At 42.4% G+C, this 18,207-nt stretch overlaps 1 protein-coding gene across 6 annotated transcripts in view; it reads left to right on the plus strand.

The window, feature by feature from the left end:
* The window catches only part of LOC115257156 (uncharacterized), a 771,557-nt gene that overhangs the window by 525,259 nt on the left and 228,091 nt on the right, over positions 1–18,207 (plus strand). For all 6 annotated transcript variants that reach the window (XR_009996344.1, XM_062846034.1, XM_062846035.1 and 3 more), the window contains 2 exons: positions 12,522–12,660; positions 13,212–13,281. Coding sequence is in view for 5 of the 6 variants with exons in the window: in XM_062846034.1 (XP_062702018.1) it covers positions 12,522–12,660; positions 13,212–13,281 (209 nt within the window). In the remaining variant the exon portion in view is untranslated. The remainder of the gene's footprint in view (positions 1–12,521; positions 12,661–13,211; positions 13,282–18,207) is intronic.

The following is an 18,207-nucleotide window of genomic DNA, read 5'->3' on the forward strand; positions in this document are numbered from 1 at the left end:
GGGAATCCGCTGGGATTCCGCTGGGATTCCGCTGGGATTCCGCTGGGATTCCGCTGGGATTCCGCTGGGATTCCGCTGGGATTCCGCTGGGATTCCGCTGGGATTCCGCTGGGAATCCGCTGGGATTCCGCTGGGAATCCGCTGGGATTCCGCTGGGAATTCGCTGGAATTCCGCTGGAAATCCGCTGGTATTCTGCTGGGAATCCGCTGGGATTCCGCTGGGAATCCGCTGGGATTCCGCTGAGAATCCGCTGGGATTCCGCTTCGAATCCGCTGGGATTCCGCTGGGAATCCGCTGGGAATCCGCTGGAATTCCGCTGGGAATCCGCTGGGATTCCGCTGGGATTCCGCTGGGAATCCGCTGGGATTCCACTGGGAATCCGCTGGGATTCCGCTGGGAATCCGCTGGGATTCCGCTGGGAATCCGCTGGGATTCCGCTGGGAATCCGCTGGGATTCCGCTGGGAATCCGCTGGGATTCCGCTGGGAATCCGCTGGGATTCCGCTGGGAATCCGCTGGGATTCCGCTGGGAATCCGCTGGGATTCCGCTGGGAATCCGCTGGGATTCCGCTGGGAATCCGCTGGGATTCCGCTGGGAATCCGCTGGGAATCCGCTGGGATTCCACTGGGAATCCGCTGGGATTCCGCTGGGAATCCGCTGGGATTCCGCTGGGAATCCGCTGGGATTCCGCTGGGAATCCGCTGGGATTCCGCTGGGAATCCGCTGGGAATCCGCTGGGATTCCGCTGGGAATCCGCTGGGATTCCGCTGGGAATCCGCTCTCTCTAAAATAAAAACTCTCATTTTTGAGTAGCGCCCATGCCGCACAGGGACTGTAATGGAAACACACATTTTTTTAAATTACTCGTACGCTCACATTTTTGCAAAATATCAATATTTTTCGGTATTTGAAGGTGGTTTATAAACCCAGTGAGGTTGCCATGTCGAAATTATTGCAAAATACATGCTCATGTGAGCGTACGAGCAATTTTAAAAAAATGTGTGTTTCCAACACAGTCATGTGCGGCATGGATGTTTACTAAAAATGTGCAGGCCGAACACATTTTTGAGCGTAGCCGTTTTTGCGTGCTGGGATCCCGCTGGGAATCCGCTGGGATTCCGCTGGGAATCCGCTGGGATTCCGCTGAGAATCCGCTGGGATTCCGCTGGGAATCCGCTGGGATTCCGCTGGGAATCCGCTGGGATTCCGCTGGGAATCCGCTGGGATTCCGCTGGGAATCCGCTGGGATTCCGCTGGGATTCCGCTGGGATTCCGCTGGGATTCCGCTGGGTATCCGCTGGGATTCCACTGGGAATCCACTGGGATTCCGCTGGGAATCCGCTGGGATTCCGCTGGGAATTCGCTGGGATTCCGTTGGGAATCCGCTGGGAATCCGCTGGGATTCCGCTGGGAATCCGCTGGGAATCCGCTGGGATTCCACTGGGAATCCGCTGGGATTCCGCTGGGAATCCGCTGGGAATCCGCTGGGAATCCGCTGGGATTCCGCTGGGAATCCGCTGGGATTCCGCTGGGATTCCGCTGGGTATCCGCTGGGATTCCGCTGGGAATCCGCTGGGATTCCACTGGGAATTCGCTGGAATTCCGTTGGGAATCCGCTGGGAATCCGCTGGGATTCCGCTGGAAGTCCGCTGGGATTCCGGTGAGAATCTGCTGGGATTCCGCTGAAAATCCGCTGGGATTCCACTGGGAATCCGTTGGAAATCCGCTGGGATTCCGCTGAAAATCCGCTGGGATTCCGCTGAAAATCCGCTGGAAATCCGCTGGGGTTCCGCTGGGAATCCGCTGGGATTCCGCTGGGAATCCGCTGGTATTCCGTTCGGAATCCACTGGGATTCGGCTGTGATTTCACTGGAGTTTCATTGGAATTCCACTATGAACCTGCTGGGATTCTACAGGGAATCCGCTGGGATTTCATTGGGAGTCCGCTGGGATTCCGCTGAGAATTCGCTCGGAAACCGCTGGAAAATCACAGGGAATCTGCTGGGATTCCAATGGCAATCCGATTGCATTCTGCTTGTGTACCGCTGGGACTCCGCTGGGAATCTGCTAGGATTCCGCTTGAAATTCGCTGGCAATCCATAGAGAATCCACTGGGAATCCGCTATTATTTCGTTGAAAGGGGTGACTGTTGAAAAACGAGAATGGTGGTGCACGTGCATGTGATTCCGTCTTCTTTGGTGTTAACAACTGTAGAGCGAGCAAATCAGAATTTTCAAAAACAGAGGATACAAGTATAATTTTTATCAGCGTTTGTGAATTTTGCTTCGCGAAGTTTTGAAAAATATTTCAATAAAAGTTGGAAATTTATCTTACAGTAAACGATTGTTTGAATATAAAAGTATCAGTTCTTGCAAGTGAATTGTTTATCATTATTAGAAAACATCATGTTAACCTTCCGTAACTCGCGTGGTTGACTACCTGCGTCAGCACCACACTAATGCTGAGTACAAAAAGCGAGATTTTGTCAACGTGTTGTACAAAATACAACAGCGCGAGCGCTCGATGGATAACCGGCTGTTCTATCTTATCCCGCCCGTTTCACCTTGCCCCGGTGAACCTTATGTCCATTTGTTGATACGATTCTTTCTTATTGGTATGTTAAGGCAACGGAGACATATCTCTATTCCTAGTGATTGTCTCTGGCAAATTGATTGATTGTTCCATATTCGGTAACATTATTACAATGTTTCAAAATTATACAAAAGCATGGTTGAATTCCGTCAAATTACTTTACAAATTTTCAAATGTTTACTTAAATTGTGTATAACTTATTAAAAAACAAATCACACTTTAGAAAACCTTCAAATGAATTTAATTCATGCCCTTGCCTTTCTTGGCAAAAGCCAACACTTTGAAAAATTTCCATCCTTCTAGTGGGATTAATTTATATTCCGACACACCGCACCTGACTGGAGAGAAGATAAATTTTCCCGTAAAATGTAATTTATCAAAGCTTTTGAAATTCTCTTCCTTTTTTTTGTTCAGTCCCTTTTCCTTACCCCGCCACCTTCACCACAGTTGTCTGTTGACCTTCTTTCTGTGGCAAGTCAGGATTTCGCTGTGCTGCTGGCTGGGCCGGCACATATTCAGAGCTTACGGCGGCGTCGACGGCGGCACAGTCAACCAAACCTTCTACTGATGGCGGGCGTGTGTAACTGTGGTCGCATCGCATCATGATGTTTCACTTCACACAAAGACGAAGAGGAATGGTTGCACATAAAAGGATACTAAGGAATAATTAGGAGCAGGCATAATTCATTGCCCCGAGCTAGGATAAGCTTTTAACGGCTCGTTGTGGCAAGAGGGCTGTGACAAATGGATTTGCATATGGCTACGCGTGAATCTTTTATCAGATTAAACGCCGGTAAATGCATGCTGAATTAATGAAAAGGAGTGGGAGGGAAAATCGTTTCAGCCGTGAGAAGCCCATCTCGTGCTCCAAAATGATACATGTGTATGTGTTGTAGATAGTTGCCTTCATGGCCCATGTCTATCCATTTAATCTCGTTCAAATACCTGATATTGAACCTTCGTCGGCTATCCATCTGGATGACACAAAAAGGAAAAGTCCTTCCTCAAAGTTATGAAGATTGGGTCCGCACAAGTGAAACTTTTTTCACGCTTTCGTTGATTTACCTTTATCATCGGGACAGGATATGAGCTTTGGCGAATACAAAAAGGGGGAAAAGGCTATGGATTTCCCCAGAAAGGATATGAGATGTGATCGAATACGTGGAATAGAAGGTGCCATTCGTGTATGGCATCGCATCGATCGGTGGCTTCGGAGATGAAAGAAGGCAAACCGAATGGATTATTGATATTAGATTGTCAATTTCAAACATAAATAGGTACATTCTTTCCTTTACCCTAAGCTCTCCCGAGCGGAAGGCATTCCGGGCGAATGTGCAAGGGGAATAAATTGGATTCGATAGAAAGTTTTCTTCCTCGGATTTTCGTGTGGGACAGCTGTAAACGTTCGATTTTTAAGAAACTGGGATAATAGAATAATAGATAGGAAAGGTCTATTTCGTGAGTCACAGACAGAGAAATTGGCAGACAGGATTTCTGTCCGACACGCCGGATAACTTTTGAGGCTGAAATGGCGTCCAACATAGGAAAAAGGTCATCTTTTTTGCGCACATGCAACACTGACATGGGATTATTTATTACATAAAAACCGAACTCGTAAACTTTAGAAGTTTCTGAAATAAGGAGGGTTAAAAAAAAAAAACAGAGAATAAAACTCAATGCCATGTACAATTAGAGAGAAATGTTAACCTGTTATCAATAAACACTGGAACAATACATTATTGACAAATCATCCCGCTTTATTTGAAACTTCGCCAAAACGCGCTCCGTATCATTCTGAAGGAAATCAGTCCTGGTGTTCATTGATTTGTCTACAGTACTCAAAAATGAGTATAAAAATAGTTTTTACCCTATTCGATCCTTATGCAGGTATCAAACTGTATTAACTGTAGTAACTGTGTTACCTCCATCTGTGATTTGGGAGTTACTCTTGATGCTATGTTACGGTTCAATGAGCACGTGCGAATTACTACCGCTAAAGCTTTCTCAGTGCTAGGGCTAATCCGGCGTCATGCCTCTGAGTTAACTGATATCTACGCCTTGAAAACACTCTATTGCAGTTTAGTGCGAAGCATCCTCGAGTATGCTGCCCCTGTCTGGTCTCCTTATTACGCCGCACCGACACTATCCATTGAACGCGTGCAGAAAAAAATCATTCGTTTTGCGCTACGCTTACTCCCTTGGAGAATCTCCCTGACTACTCAGATCGTTGTAAATTGATTAGCTTGGAACTGCTGTCGGTTAGGCGTGTAGAGTTGCAACGTCTTCTTGTCTTTGACATTCTAACCGGTACCATTGATTGTCCTACTCTTCTAGAACAAATTCCTTTTTACGTTCCTCCGCGGCAACTTCGACATGTCCCCATGTTCGTTGTCCCTTTCCACCACTCTAATTATGGTTATAATAATCCGATTGTTTCTTGTATTCGCGCATTCAATGTTGTTTCTGAAGAATTCGACTTCGATATGTCCAAAACTGTTTTTAAAAATCGAATAAGAAGAATTGTTTAGTTTTAAGTAATTGTAAATTAGTATTAAGTAGTTCAGTCTGTGCGATTTTTTTTCGAAGACGGTGAATAATAATAATAATAATAAAAATAATAATAATAATAATAATAATAATATAGTTTTGATATATTTTATCAAAAACTCAGAACAGAGCATTCTATATTTTTATATATTTGTAACAAATACTGATACATTTTTGTTAGAAGTCTTATGATTTTTAGTTAGAACTTTTGTTATTTTAACAACATCCTGCATCTTAATTATAACAGCCTATGTTAGACAAAATGTGTGTAACATACTACCATATTTTGATATTCTTATGTTATGTTCCCCTAGTCGGGACGATTGGTTATTTCTATTATGTTGGTCATTCGAGCCAAGAGATTTATAATAATATGTACTTGTAACAAATTTGTTCTGAAATATATAACAGAACTTGTTATAATTTTGTTATAATTTGTTATGATTTCGCACATGTAGTCTAACAACATTTGATATAATCGTGTTATGATTATATCTCAACTTGTTATATTTTTGTTTTAATTGGAACGAGTTTTGTTAGGGTTTTTGTTATTTTAACTCTTCATCAAAGGTCTTCAGCAAGAGATGCCTGTGCCTGCGGTATGTAATTTGTTGATAGTGGGCAAGCTCCATCATCAATGTCATCAAAAGCCGATAGCAACAGAAATTAGAAAGTGGACGTTTGTCACCCACACGGTGCGGAACGAAGTCTGCAAGTAAGCATTAGACTGAAACTCGGCAGGTCCAGGGAGTTAACGTGGTGAGTGTCATGTATTTTAATACTAGCTACTCTAAAATCGTCTGATTTTCTAAATCCCCATAAAACTATGCAAGTTTAAGTAATTCCTAGTGTTTTTTGTACACTTAGATAAAATACACATATAAAAATAATGAGATTTACACGTCATGCAAACTTCAGTTTAGTCATGTAAACTTAATGTTATGATGGTTTACATGATACATCATGTAAATTTGTGTTATATGTCATGTAAACACACAGAGTCATGCTGAATTACATGACATGTAATGGAAGTTTACATGATATTTTATGACTTTTACATGATATATCATGTAAACTTCTGTAATATCCCACGCTCCAATCATGTGCATCATATGTCATAGAATTTTACACTCTTTTTTCGATCTGTGTAGGATTCAAAGTATTCAAACAAAATATAGGTATAGAAGTTTAAAATCAATCAACTGGTTCAAAAGTTATGATTTTTTGAAAAAAAAATAGTTTTGAAAAATCTTGATTTTTTGGACCACCGTATCATAAAATTGGTCATACTAAAGAAGAAAAATAAATACGAGTCTTATTATTTTCGATAAACTACTGTAACCGTTTGTAAACTTTTCTTGAGAAGTAAGCAGAGCACGGTGGCTTAAGTGCCACTCTTAGAGAGAGAGAGACCACTGGTCGTGTTTGATTTGCTCATCGTCTGAATTAGAGACTTTTCTCAGGGAAAGTTGAACGGCTCATGGAAATTCGGAAAAATTTCCGATCGTTTGGATAATTTATGGATTTTTTTTTGCTGCTATAGGGTAATTCGCCAATTGTTGAACGGTTAGTACTGGCATATTTGTTTTTGTTTGTTTTTTCATGCATAATTCCACTTTAGTTGAAAAATATCCAGTGAACGTCTAGATCTTCCCATTGAATTTGTGTTCCCTTAAATTGAATTTTCTAAGAGAAAATAGAACATTTGTATGGGAAGTCTGTTACCCAAATGTTGAACACTTCCATAAGCTAGCTCATCCTAATATTGGACGATTCTCGCCAATTGTTGAACGGTTCAAGCTTTGTTCCTGCTTAGATTCCTACTATGGCCGAGCGCGAGCGGGGAATACAAATCGGAAATACCAATTCGACGATAGCGTAGAAAGTCCAGCCGAACGAAAAAAACCGCTACACGTCCAACACGAAATGACAATAACTACTATACAATCAATTTATATTCAAATATAATTACCTTTTTTCGTATTTCACACAAAACACTCAATTCAGCAGAATTTGCGAATGGAAACGAACCTTTGTCCACTATTTACAAAGAGACCAAAAAACATACAAAAAGTTTAACACCACTTAAAATAAACTCACTATTTTTTTTACCTAAACTACGGAAATGTACATAAATCTCAAAAGAAAACTGAACAGAATTAAACTGTATCCTAAAATTCGCACATTTCTGCTCTCAAGCAGATCTCGCAGCGAAAAAGCAGAGTCGAAACTGCGCTTCGTCCAAGAAACTGCCTCTTTTCAACACGAATTCTATTCAATTAGTCAAGTATTCTTATAAATCGCGCCAACTAATTTCAGATGGCCGCGAAGAATATTCCGCGCCATCAAAATATCTTATTAGCTACGTTTCTCATACATACGTTACTTAGTCTGGACACAAACCATACACGAACGATATTCTCAAATGTTAAATTCAAAATCAAAGAAAATCCAATTAGATTTTACTTGAAAGGATGAAAACTTCAAAAGCTACAAATAACTAGAATAATCGTGAAAACTAATATTTATATAAAAAGGAGAACAAACTTTTAAATCATAATGAAAATATTCCAAAAATGATATTTTATTCTAACTTAATTCAAACTTTATTTTACATAGAAGTATTAAAAACGACAAATCGTTACACTACAAACCCACCAAGTATCACGGTATTTGGAGTTGCATGATATCGATTTTCTATGAAATGGCTGTATATGTGAAATAGAGTAGACAGTAAATCTAAAGTGATTGAACAGTGAATGTTACCACTTAGATCATTTGAACGCAAAAAGATATAGAAATAGTCAGCCCAATTATCCTTGTAAATATAAAGAAAATGCTTGAAGGAGCTGTTTTTATTTCGATGGTATGCTATGAATGTAGCAGTCCAAGAAACATTCTCGGCGAAAATCATACAGCCAACACCATAATTATTTAACATAGCGTGTTTTGATGAAATGGAATCAATTTAGTAAATTGGGACAGAAAACTTCATACATCGATAAACGCCTAAAAGTATGCTATGCTCTTGTAATTTCATGTGTCTTAAACTGTGTTGTTTTCTAAATTTGTTTATAAACAAAAAAATATATAGCAAATGTCATAATTTTATTATATGTCTATGCAAACCAGAAGCCACCCAAGCCGCCCCAATGCATGCACAAAATTTATTTCAATCAAAACATTCATTATTAATTGCCTCTACTAGGCTACAGAAGTTACACATCAGTTCCGCCCTTGATAACACAAATGTGTTCTCTGTAAGACTGCCAGGCGACAATCCTTCCTCAGAACAGCATAACCTTTTCTTTCTCCCGGGAATATGGCCTTTTCTTGTATATGTAGTGTCTGATAGCCCTTTAAATTTATGCCACCTCTGACATGATGATACGCGGACGGTTTGCTCTCTCCTGGGAGGCAGCAACCTACACGAGGCACAGGACATTCCAACTAACGTTCAACTTGGTTCAGCTGGTGGCAGAAATGTGTGAACACCGCCCACCCACCTCTATGACAACGTTCCCGTCGACTGTCTCGGTCGGCTGCAGGCTGACCGTGTGAACCTGGGACAGCATGCTCCAAGGATCCCACACCGAATGAGAAATGGTGAGCGAGAAAAGGTGTTGGAAAATTTATTTTAATGGGAAATCATGTGAAGCGTGAAAAAAGAACGGATGTATCTTTTCGGAGTTGGTTGAATATGAAAAAAAAACAGCAGGGCACCACCTGGGCACACTGCGAGAGAAAGGTATGTTTGAGGATGGTCATTTCCTGACCGTGTTCTTTGTGTTCATAATTTTCTGCTGCGTTGGCGTGACTTGAGCGAGAATCCAGTCGTTTTTGTTTAAATCTGTGGTAAATTTACTCCGAAATGGTTGACGATCGCTGGTTCTATCTACGCACGTTTGCCTTCTGTGTGTGTATCTCGAACGAGGTCAGTTAATTAAAGACCACAGCTTGTGGAAAGGTGGTAGTCCGGTGAGGGTTGGTATCAGGGCGTCCGTGCGACAATAATTACCGGAAAGGTGTTTGCATCGAGCAAGGTTGTACCTTACTGGCCAAACATCTCTTGCATCTATCGGGTCTGATAGGAAAGGAGTTTGCAGGCATCTTAATTGACGGAGCATTCGGTATCGTTATAATAAAACAGAATGTTAAATAAACTCAACCAGATTATGATTAAGTAAATAGTTATCTACAGGATTGAGAACAGTATCCATCCATTCAGGCTTCTGAAGCCATTTTAACTTAATAACTGTTTGCCGAGCACTCGTGCATGCAAATGAGTCAGCAGGCTATTTATTTGTCACGTAATAGTTCAATCAACAATGAACAGTCACCGTTTTGCCCAGCATGCTGCAAGTTTGCGTGGACAGATTTGTTAGGTGGGAGCCTAGGATTTGTTTCAGGTGAGACCCTAGGATTCTATTCTAAGCGAACCATATCCATACACCAGTGTGGACTTACCTTTGGCACCGGGAGGTGAACGAGCACCGGGGCGTATGTATTGCTCAGGCGGAATAAGCCTAGGCATGGAGGGGTCATGCAGTAGACTCTGCTGGGTCTCTTCAGAAATTCGGCACCGATTTCAAATTGTCACAGCCCAGCTAGGATTGCCTCGGGCATAATATGAAAGACACCAGTAAGTTTCTGATTACGGTGTACGGTCTTGCTTTATAATTGGAAATTGAGACGGTAAACGCTTAGGTAACTACGCACAAGTGAGCTGGTAGCTATGGCATTCTATCCTCTTAGTAAAGTCGGTTGACACTGACTTGAAACGGTGGTTGCTGAGCTAATGTCCGCGCTGCCTTCCATCCCATAAAACCTTGGCATGGCCTTAGAGTACGTTCCTGACCTGCACCCATCTTAGGCATCTGGGGTGGAAGTAGGTTCCTGATTAACGCAGATCCGGCTCTGGGCCCAGTCCGCATAAGGTAAGTAGTTACCAGGATCATTGGCGACTACTTCATTTGCAGTAAGAGTTAATGGCTCTAAGGGGGACCCAACAGAAACGACTACGAAATCCATGAACAACAATGTGGTCGATAGTGGAGTGGCAGAGGGAACTGCATTGAACCCGTTCGCGCGAGAAGGATTGCCAAGATCGCCACTGCGAGAAGCTGGTGTACACACCAGCGAGCAGGCGTCATTCAACGACAGGCGGAGGCGTAGCACCGGCCGAGGAAACGCAGATGACGGGCACGTGTCTCATGCGGGCGCTGAACTGCAACAGGAGCGGACTGCCAAAGATGTTGGTAGTTGTCGAACAGCTGGACGAGCTGATCGGCTACACGAGTGGGCGGACTACCATCAACAAGGACATAAAACAGGACCTACTGAAGCTCTACCAATCGCTAGCTCTGGCAAAGAAGGAGTATGATCTCCTGGTCGAAGAGCGGTGTGCGGCTGATGCTAGCAGGGAGAAGTGGACCACCCAAACGGACAGCTTCCTCTTTGCTGGCAACGCAACGAAACCATGCAGCCCACTGTAGCGAAGAGGTCAAACCGCCCTACGACTCGAACTGTATGGTCAAAACCTGCCGAGGAGACGTGGCCCAAGAAGCGTCCGGCAGAGGCGGGCGAAAAGCCCAAGAGGAAGCAAGGGACGGTCAGCGAGAGTAACTTGGCTGCCAATTCGGTTGCGAAACACGCAAGGAACAGCCGATGGTCACCGACTGTCATCGGGGATGGCTGACCTCCCGATTCGATATGCCGGCATCTGTGGAACAATTGCTTGGGACCTGTCCAAAAAAAAGTAGACTCGAAGGGGGAGAGAGGGCTTCTAGTTAAAGTCTACGTTCCTTACAAATTTCGAAAATTTTCGAAAATTTTGACAAAAGTCTACGAGGGGGGAGGGGGGTTCCGTGATGACCAAAATTGAGTCTACGTAGTTTATGGACAGCGCCTAATTAAGGGTAACGCCGACGATTAATCCAGCGATGATCATGTTGGATACCTTAGCCGTGCATGTGACACCACAATTCCAAAGCGATCCCTACCCAAAAACGGACGCAAACCGGTAAACTGGTACTGTCCAGAAATCGCAGATCTCCGCGAAACCTGCCTTAGAGCTAGAAGAGGCACATAAAGAGCTCGCACCGATGAGGACTACAGGGCAGCTAAACTGGCACTGAACAAAGTGATTAAGCTGCGTAAGCGGGCGTGTTTCTAAAATTTCTGCCAGGCAGGCAACTCTACCCCTTGGGGTGATGCCTACAGTGAACAGAATAATCATGGCCAAAACGAAGGGTGCGTCACTTCCCCTGAGATGCTGCAGAAGATCGTAGAAACATGGTTCTCACGCCACGATACAAGACCATAGGCTACCGTCCCCTATGGCCAAACCGGCCAAAGCAAGCGGCCCGGTAGTCACAAGTAAGCGTTAGGTATGGTGGTATGGCGCCGCTGCATGGCCGAATAAGCTATTGGTCAACAGAAACAAGAAGTGGCTCCAGAGTATACATAAGCTGATGTGATCTAGGGTGGTCAGCGCATACCGCACGGTCTCAAAGGACGCGGTATGTGTGCTGGCGGTCATGATGCCCATAGAACTAGTGGTGGCAGAGGACGAGGATGGTATCTGGCGGCCATGGAGCTACGAATTGTACCCAGTATATGACGAGATGGATATAATCAATCGAATAAAACACAGCAGACTGCGGTGGGCTGGGCACGTTGCTCGTATGCCTGAGGAACGACAAGCTTAAACCAAATTCAGCAGAGAACCATGAAGGGGATGTCAGCTTCATGGAAAGATTCGCTCACATTGGCTGTTTGTAGTTGAGGAGGACCTAAGGGCTCTAAATGTTCAGGGCGACCGGATGCGATTGGCCCAGGACTAAGACCAGTGGAGGCGATTGCTTCATTCGGCGAAGGCTTCCTACTACGAGTTGTAGCCCACCAAGCAAGTATAGAGAAGAGTTATTAGCAACAGTAGAATCGTTATTGGTTTACGTCCTCTGTGGCTTAAATGACAAATTCCATGACATAAATTTCAATTTTGATGAGAAGATATACCGCCTGAATGAACCGGGTGCATCTAACTGAGAACTTCTTCGTTAGGTTCACATACATAGCCACAACGGTGGTCCAGCTATTGCGCAAAAAGTGTACCTAGCATGAAAGGATAAAACCGTAGAGCTAATTATGAAACACGCTGCAAGGATAATTAAAACTTTTATGATTTGCGCGAGCGCAAATATCACGCAGTCGGTGATGAAAATGGTTGCAGCACAACGGTCTGCAGCTGTAGAGACAACCGATCCTAGGCCTCAATAACCACCAGGCTCAGCCTAAAATGAAAAATTATATAGAGAAAAAAATAATTAACTGTAGCCTAACGGTCTTTCCCTCTGTTCTCTATCTTTTATCTCCACAGCTACGATGTTCGGGGGAGACAATATGCGAAAGCACTGTACTGGTCAGATGGTGCCGCGTTTGGACCGCGCGCGTATTTTGTGACAGTGTCCAAGCCAGCAGCACTCACCGTGGAAAACATTCAACTAGACGATGAAGGGGTAAGTGTTGTGATGTCACATGTCTGTGCAATAAAATGCATTTCGATTTTGCTATCGGACAACTAAGGGGCCGTCCATTAATTACGTAAGGGTTTATGAAGGGAGGGGGAGTTTGAGAAATCTTACGCGCCATACAAAAATATTTGGACTTTCATACAAAAAATCTTACAAGGGGGGGTGGGGGTGTCGAAAAATCGTAAAAATTGCCTTACGTAATAAATGAACAGCCCCTAAGGCAGCATCCATTTATTACGTAACGCTAAAATCGACGATTTTTGACCCCCCTCCCCCCTCCGTAACGCTTTTTTGTATGAAAATCCTAAAAATTTTGTATGAACCGTAACGCTTGGCCATACTCCCCCCCCTCCCCTTAGAGCGTTACGTAATATGTGGACGGCGCCTAACCTCATTGAATGATTTTGATGAAACATGCAATTATGCATGTTATTTTTTATTGCAAAATTGGCAATAACTGATCGGGAGTTATTAGATGCTTAAGATGCGATAAGATGCTTGAATAAAGTGTACTAGAAACGTTTTCCTATTTTCAGGTATACCGATGTCGAGTTGATTTTCAAAATTCCCCAACACGAAACCATCGAATAAACCTCACTGTAACAGGTAAGCGATTTTGATTGGCAATATTCATAACAGGTTATTTATGTCAAGATATTCACATGACTTAGGGGCGATTTCTTCACCCTGGCTTAAGCGTTAAGCCAGGTTTAACTGTATGGGTAAGCCTGGCTTACCGGTTAAGCCGAGGTGAAGAAATCGGCTCTTACATACTTTTAAGTGGTGGCTACAAATATATGCAAATGAAACCCTCTAAAATTCAAAAATTAAAAAAGACATTAAAAAATGGAGTATCTTTGATAGATTTGTCATGTGTTTCATCAAGTTTTATACGTTTAAAACGGTGTCAGGCCATTCGGCCGAAGGCCATTAGGCCGAAGGTCATTAGGCCGAAGGTCATTAGGCCGAAGGTCATTAGGCCGAAGGTCATTAGGCCGAATGGTCATTAGGCCGAATGGTCATCAGGCCGAATGATCATTGGGTCTTCTTCTTGCCGTTACGTCCCCACTGAGACAAAGCCTGCTTCTCAGCTTAGTGTTCTATGAACACTTCCACAGTTATTAACTGAGAGCTTCCTCGGCAAATGACCATTTTGCATGTGTATATCGTGTGACAGGCACGAAGATACTTTATTGATGCTGAATCTACTGATATTTTACCCATGAATTTTTCCTTCTTTTAAACATAGGCTGTTCTTTCTAGTATCATTGCTAAAATAGTGTTTGGCGCAGAAACTGCTGATATTCAATTCATAAATGTTTCCTTCTTTAAAACATAGGCTATTCTTTCTAGTTTCATTGTTAAAGTAGTTTTCGGCAAAAATTTTTTGGAAAAAGTAAAAACAACAGATCTCTTTACAGGCTCATAACGGCTGATTTTCAATTCGTCCTGATGACCATTCGGCCTAATGACCATTCGGCCTAGTGACCATTCGGCCTAATGACCATTCGGCCTAATGACCTTCGGCCTAATGGCCTTCGGCCTAATGACCTTCGGCCTAATGACCCAGCATCGTTTAAAACAAGAACGAAGATCTAAGATATTGAACTGCCATTAAAAGATCTGATTAGTTTGGACTTTTGGGTGATCCCTAATTTTAAAAGCGTTAGTGCCCCGAAAACATACAATTTAACCCACAGAAAATTCCAGAATGTGTGTAGAGCATACACTTTTAAAACATTTTTACCAAAATTTGAAATTTTAGTAATATTTTTACATATGAATGACTCTACTATATTTTTTGAGACTACCAGAACTAAACACTCTTGTGGTAAAATTATTCAACCTTCAATATACAGGATTATCATTGAAAATACTGCACATTTCGTATACATTTGCTCATTTTGGGAAAATACCGTTTAAATTGTAAGTTCATTCACTGAATAGTTAAAAGAATTCTATATTTGTAACATTGAAAGACCATACTTTAAAATGTATCGTAATATTATCAAATTCAAGCCTTTCTCTTGCGTAGGAAACAACAACTGTCCCTCGATCCCCAATTTAGAGACCTTTTTACCTGGAAACAAAAAGCCAAAGCTGCCGGCGTAATCATCCAATTGGCGCTACAAGATAATAATTAAAGGCAAAGCCATAATTACATCACATTCAGCCCGAAACACAGCGGAAAATGTTGTACAAGATTTCCCCCATTAAAAAAAGTTTGGTTCTTTAACATCTAATAACGACGGCCCAAAAACTGAATTCATCCGGCGAAATGGGGAAGCTTTTGATGTTCGTTGGTCCTTGCCTGTGTTTCCGCTGTTCAACACTTGATGGCAATCGCCTTCTCGGAGATGAACGGATGCCAACCAAGGCTAAACAAGAAACCGCCGGCTATGGGTGGAAGAGAGGTATGAGGAAATCAACCCCGATTTAGGAAACGGTTCGCGCTGGGAAGTGGCAAGAAAATACTCGGAAGATTTTATAACTTTTATCTAATGAGCACTGTTCTACATATCTTTGTAAACCATCGGCGAGAAAGTGGTTTCACCGAACCGCCAAACGCCGAACGGGGTTTTAAACCCTCAATCAGTGCACCACGGCTGCCGAACAAATTAAAGCATTTAATGTTAATTTTTAATAGGCTGGTGGAAAAGTTGTAGATTATAGCCGGGATATTGAATATCATCTTTTTGTGTAGAAGCTGTGCTCCGGGCTGAGGGCAACTTGACTGGAAACTTCTGTGCTGTGGACACAAGAGCGAGCAAAAATGAGCAAAAATAAAGCAATGTAATGAAACTCAAATGTTTGTATTAATGTTTTTGATCAAAACGACAGTATCTATGTGGGCTTTATTTTTTTTTCCTAATTAGGAGAGACATAGAATACTTGATCCCTGGGGAGACTTGTCAATCTGAGGTTTTCTCGTAGGTGATTGTATACCAAACAGCTTTGTCGAAGACTGCAAAGTGATTCGATGTCTAATAAAAAAAGTTCTATCCCTTTCGAGGTGAACCAGCACAATCGTGCTGTTTTTCTGCATTAATTTTGCATACTTTTTTTCAACTATTTGCTTTTTCTTAAAATTGTATGATCGAGTGATTTCTTATACTTGTATTTCTGAGCCTCAGCTTTGATTGGAATTGTTTATAAAAAAACGCCACAATAAGTTAAACAAAAAGTAAACAATCACCCTAGGAGTTGAAAAAGTTGTATCTGTCGTATTTTTATAAATATTTGTTTAATCCAGGTATGCAGACATAAAAATCGATAGAAAAAGAGTAGTTTTGCAAAAAGGTGAAGAAAACGTGGTACTTTGTTGAAAAGCGAAAGATTTCTGAGTGGTGAAAGTGGGACCCCGGACCAGTACAATTGTGCTGGTTCATCCTCAAGGCGGTCGAAATTCCATCAGAAATTGCCTATCGTTAGGCGTTTTATGATACAAGATTAAAAAAAGAAGAATAGTAAAATGAGTACTTAGAAATCTTTGCTTAAAATCATTCACCAACTTTTCAAGGATATTTATCTAGGATATTTACAAAGGCAATAAGAAGATTCAGGTGGCTTCAAGGTGGGTTTAAGGGGGTCTCAGGGGTGTTTCAGAGTGTCTCAAAAGGATACGAAGGGGGTTTTGGGGTATTTCAGGAGCGTTTTAACGGGTCTCTAGAGAATTCATCAAAATTTAAGGGGATATCAAGGTGTTTCAGGGGATTCAAGGTGTTTCAGGGAGTTCCAGAGGGTCTCATGTGCGTTTCAGGAGATCTCAGGAGGATTCAGTGGTGTTTCTGGGAGTTTCGGGGATCCCAAGGGCGTTTTAATAGATTCCGAGGGGCTTCAGAGATTTTGTGGGTCTCAAAGGCGTCAAATAAACTACACCGTCTTCAACCAGAGGTTACATAGACTAAACGGTCACAAACATGAAACAACGAACAAAACGCTAAACACCCAGTGGTCCAGTGGAGATTTTTCGATTGACGAAATGTTTTCACCGACTGAAGCTGGAATCGAACGTAAGTAACACACTTGTCACAGAAGTGTGACGGCAGCGCAGGTTTTTGTTGCGCAGAAATCATTGTGTCTTACTTTATTTATTGGCGTCTTTAGTTAGAAAAACTACACAGACCGATACTTAATCCTATTTTTAAACTCTATTCTACTAACATTAAAATCAAATTCGTCATAAACAGCATTAAATAATTCACAAGACCTGTCCAGAGGATTATTACGTCCATAATCAGTTCTATGTCCGGGAATCCACAAAAGGCTAGCAATGCGGAGTTGTCGGTTGGGTGCACGGAAACTGATTCTTTGGAGCAAGCAGCCACAGTCGATGCGGTTGGTCAGCATGTCAAAAATAAACATTCTCCGCAGGAAAGTTTGCCGTTCCGTTAGAGTCTGCAGTCCAATTAGAGCGCACCTGTGTTCATACGGTGGTAGGTTTCGGGCATCAATCCAGGGCAGTCGGCGTAATGCAAATCGGACGAACCTTTTCTGAACATTTTCGATTCGTAGTTCGTGAACACCGCGATACGGGGCCCAGATTTGAACTCCATATTCAAGGCCGCTGCGAACCAGCGAGCAAGGTTGTTTGTGTGTGCGCACTGTTTGTTACGCTGTTGGAAAAGCTGTAGTTTTTGTTTTAAATTTCACCGTGTCGTGCCTGTTATATCGCATTTTTTCTCATCGTTACGCCAATGTTGTGTGGTATTTTATCTGAAGAAGTAGAAAGATCGACTGCGAAACAACCGAAACAACAGTTGCACTCTATTTTGTGTTTCTATCTTATCACCATTCAACGATACACATCGACGTGTGGTCGTCAGTCGTCGCCACCATCCTCGATTGTTTTGTCAAGTTTGTTATAAAGTCGTTCGTGTGCCATCTATCTCTGGAGTAAAGAACTGACAATCGCGTAGACAGGGTTTCCCAAACCTCTCAACAATGGATCATTGCTATACATGCAAAGTGGAGATTCGACCCGAGGATATTGTTGTGATGTGCTACGGTATCTGCAAGGATAAACACACTTTTCACGCTAGATGTGTGGGCTTGACGTACGACGAAGGATGTGCTTGCTTACATAGCAACATATTTTGGATGTGCGACCCGTGCCGACATGCTATCGAATACGAGCGTTTTGGTAAAATCTGCATCTGATATAAACACGGAAAAATTGGCAACAAAGGATGAAGTGATGGCTGAGGTGGAACGAATTGACAAAATTCTAACGCAACTGACTTCGCATTTACAATCAATTGAAATATGTGGAGAATTGTCATCTAACTCTATTAATCTTTCAACGTCCTCACCTCCACACACTTCGAAAAAATCTTGTAATTTTGTGTCATATAAGTGCGACATATAAAAGCAACACATTTCACGCAAAATTGTGTGCGATCTTATTTTTACAGGAAACGGAAAATGTTTGACTCATGTAATTTTACCGCAACAGCTCAGCGCGTCGGCTGCTTGTATACATGATTGAGAACTGTGCTATTTATAGCACCGAATATTGAAACAAAAAAAATA

This window comes from Aedes albopictus, chromosome 1 (genome assembly GCF_035046485.1).
Source record: "Aedes albopictus strain Foshan chromosome 1, AalbF5, whole genome shotgun sequence".
NCBI classification, from domain to species: domain Eukaryota; kingdom Metazoa; phylum Arthropoda; class Insecta; order Diptera; family Culicidae; genus Aedes; species Aedes albopictus.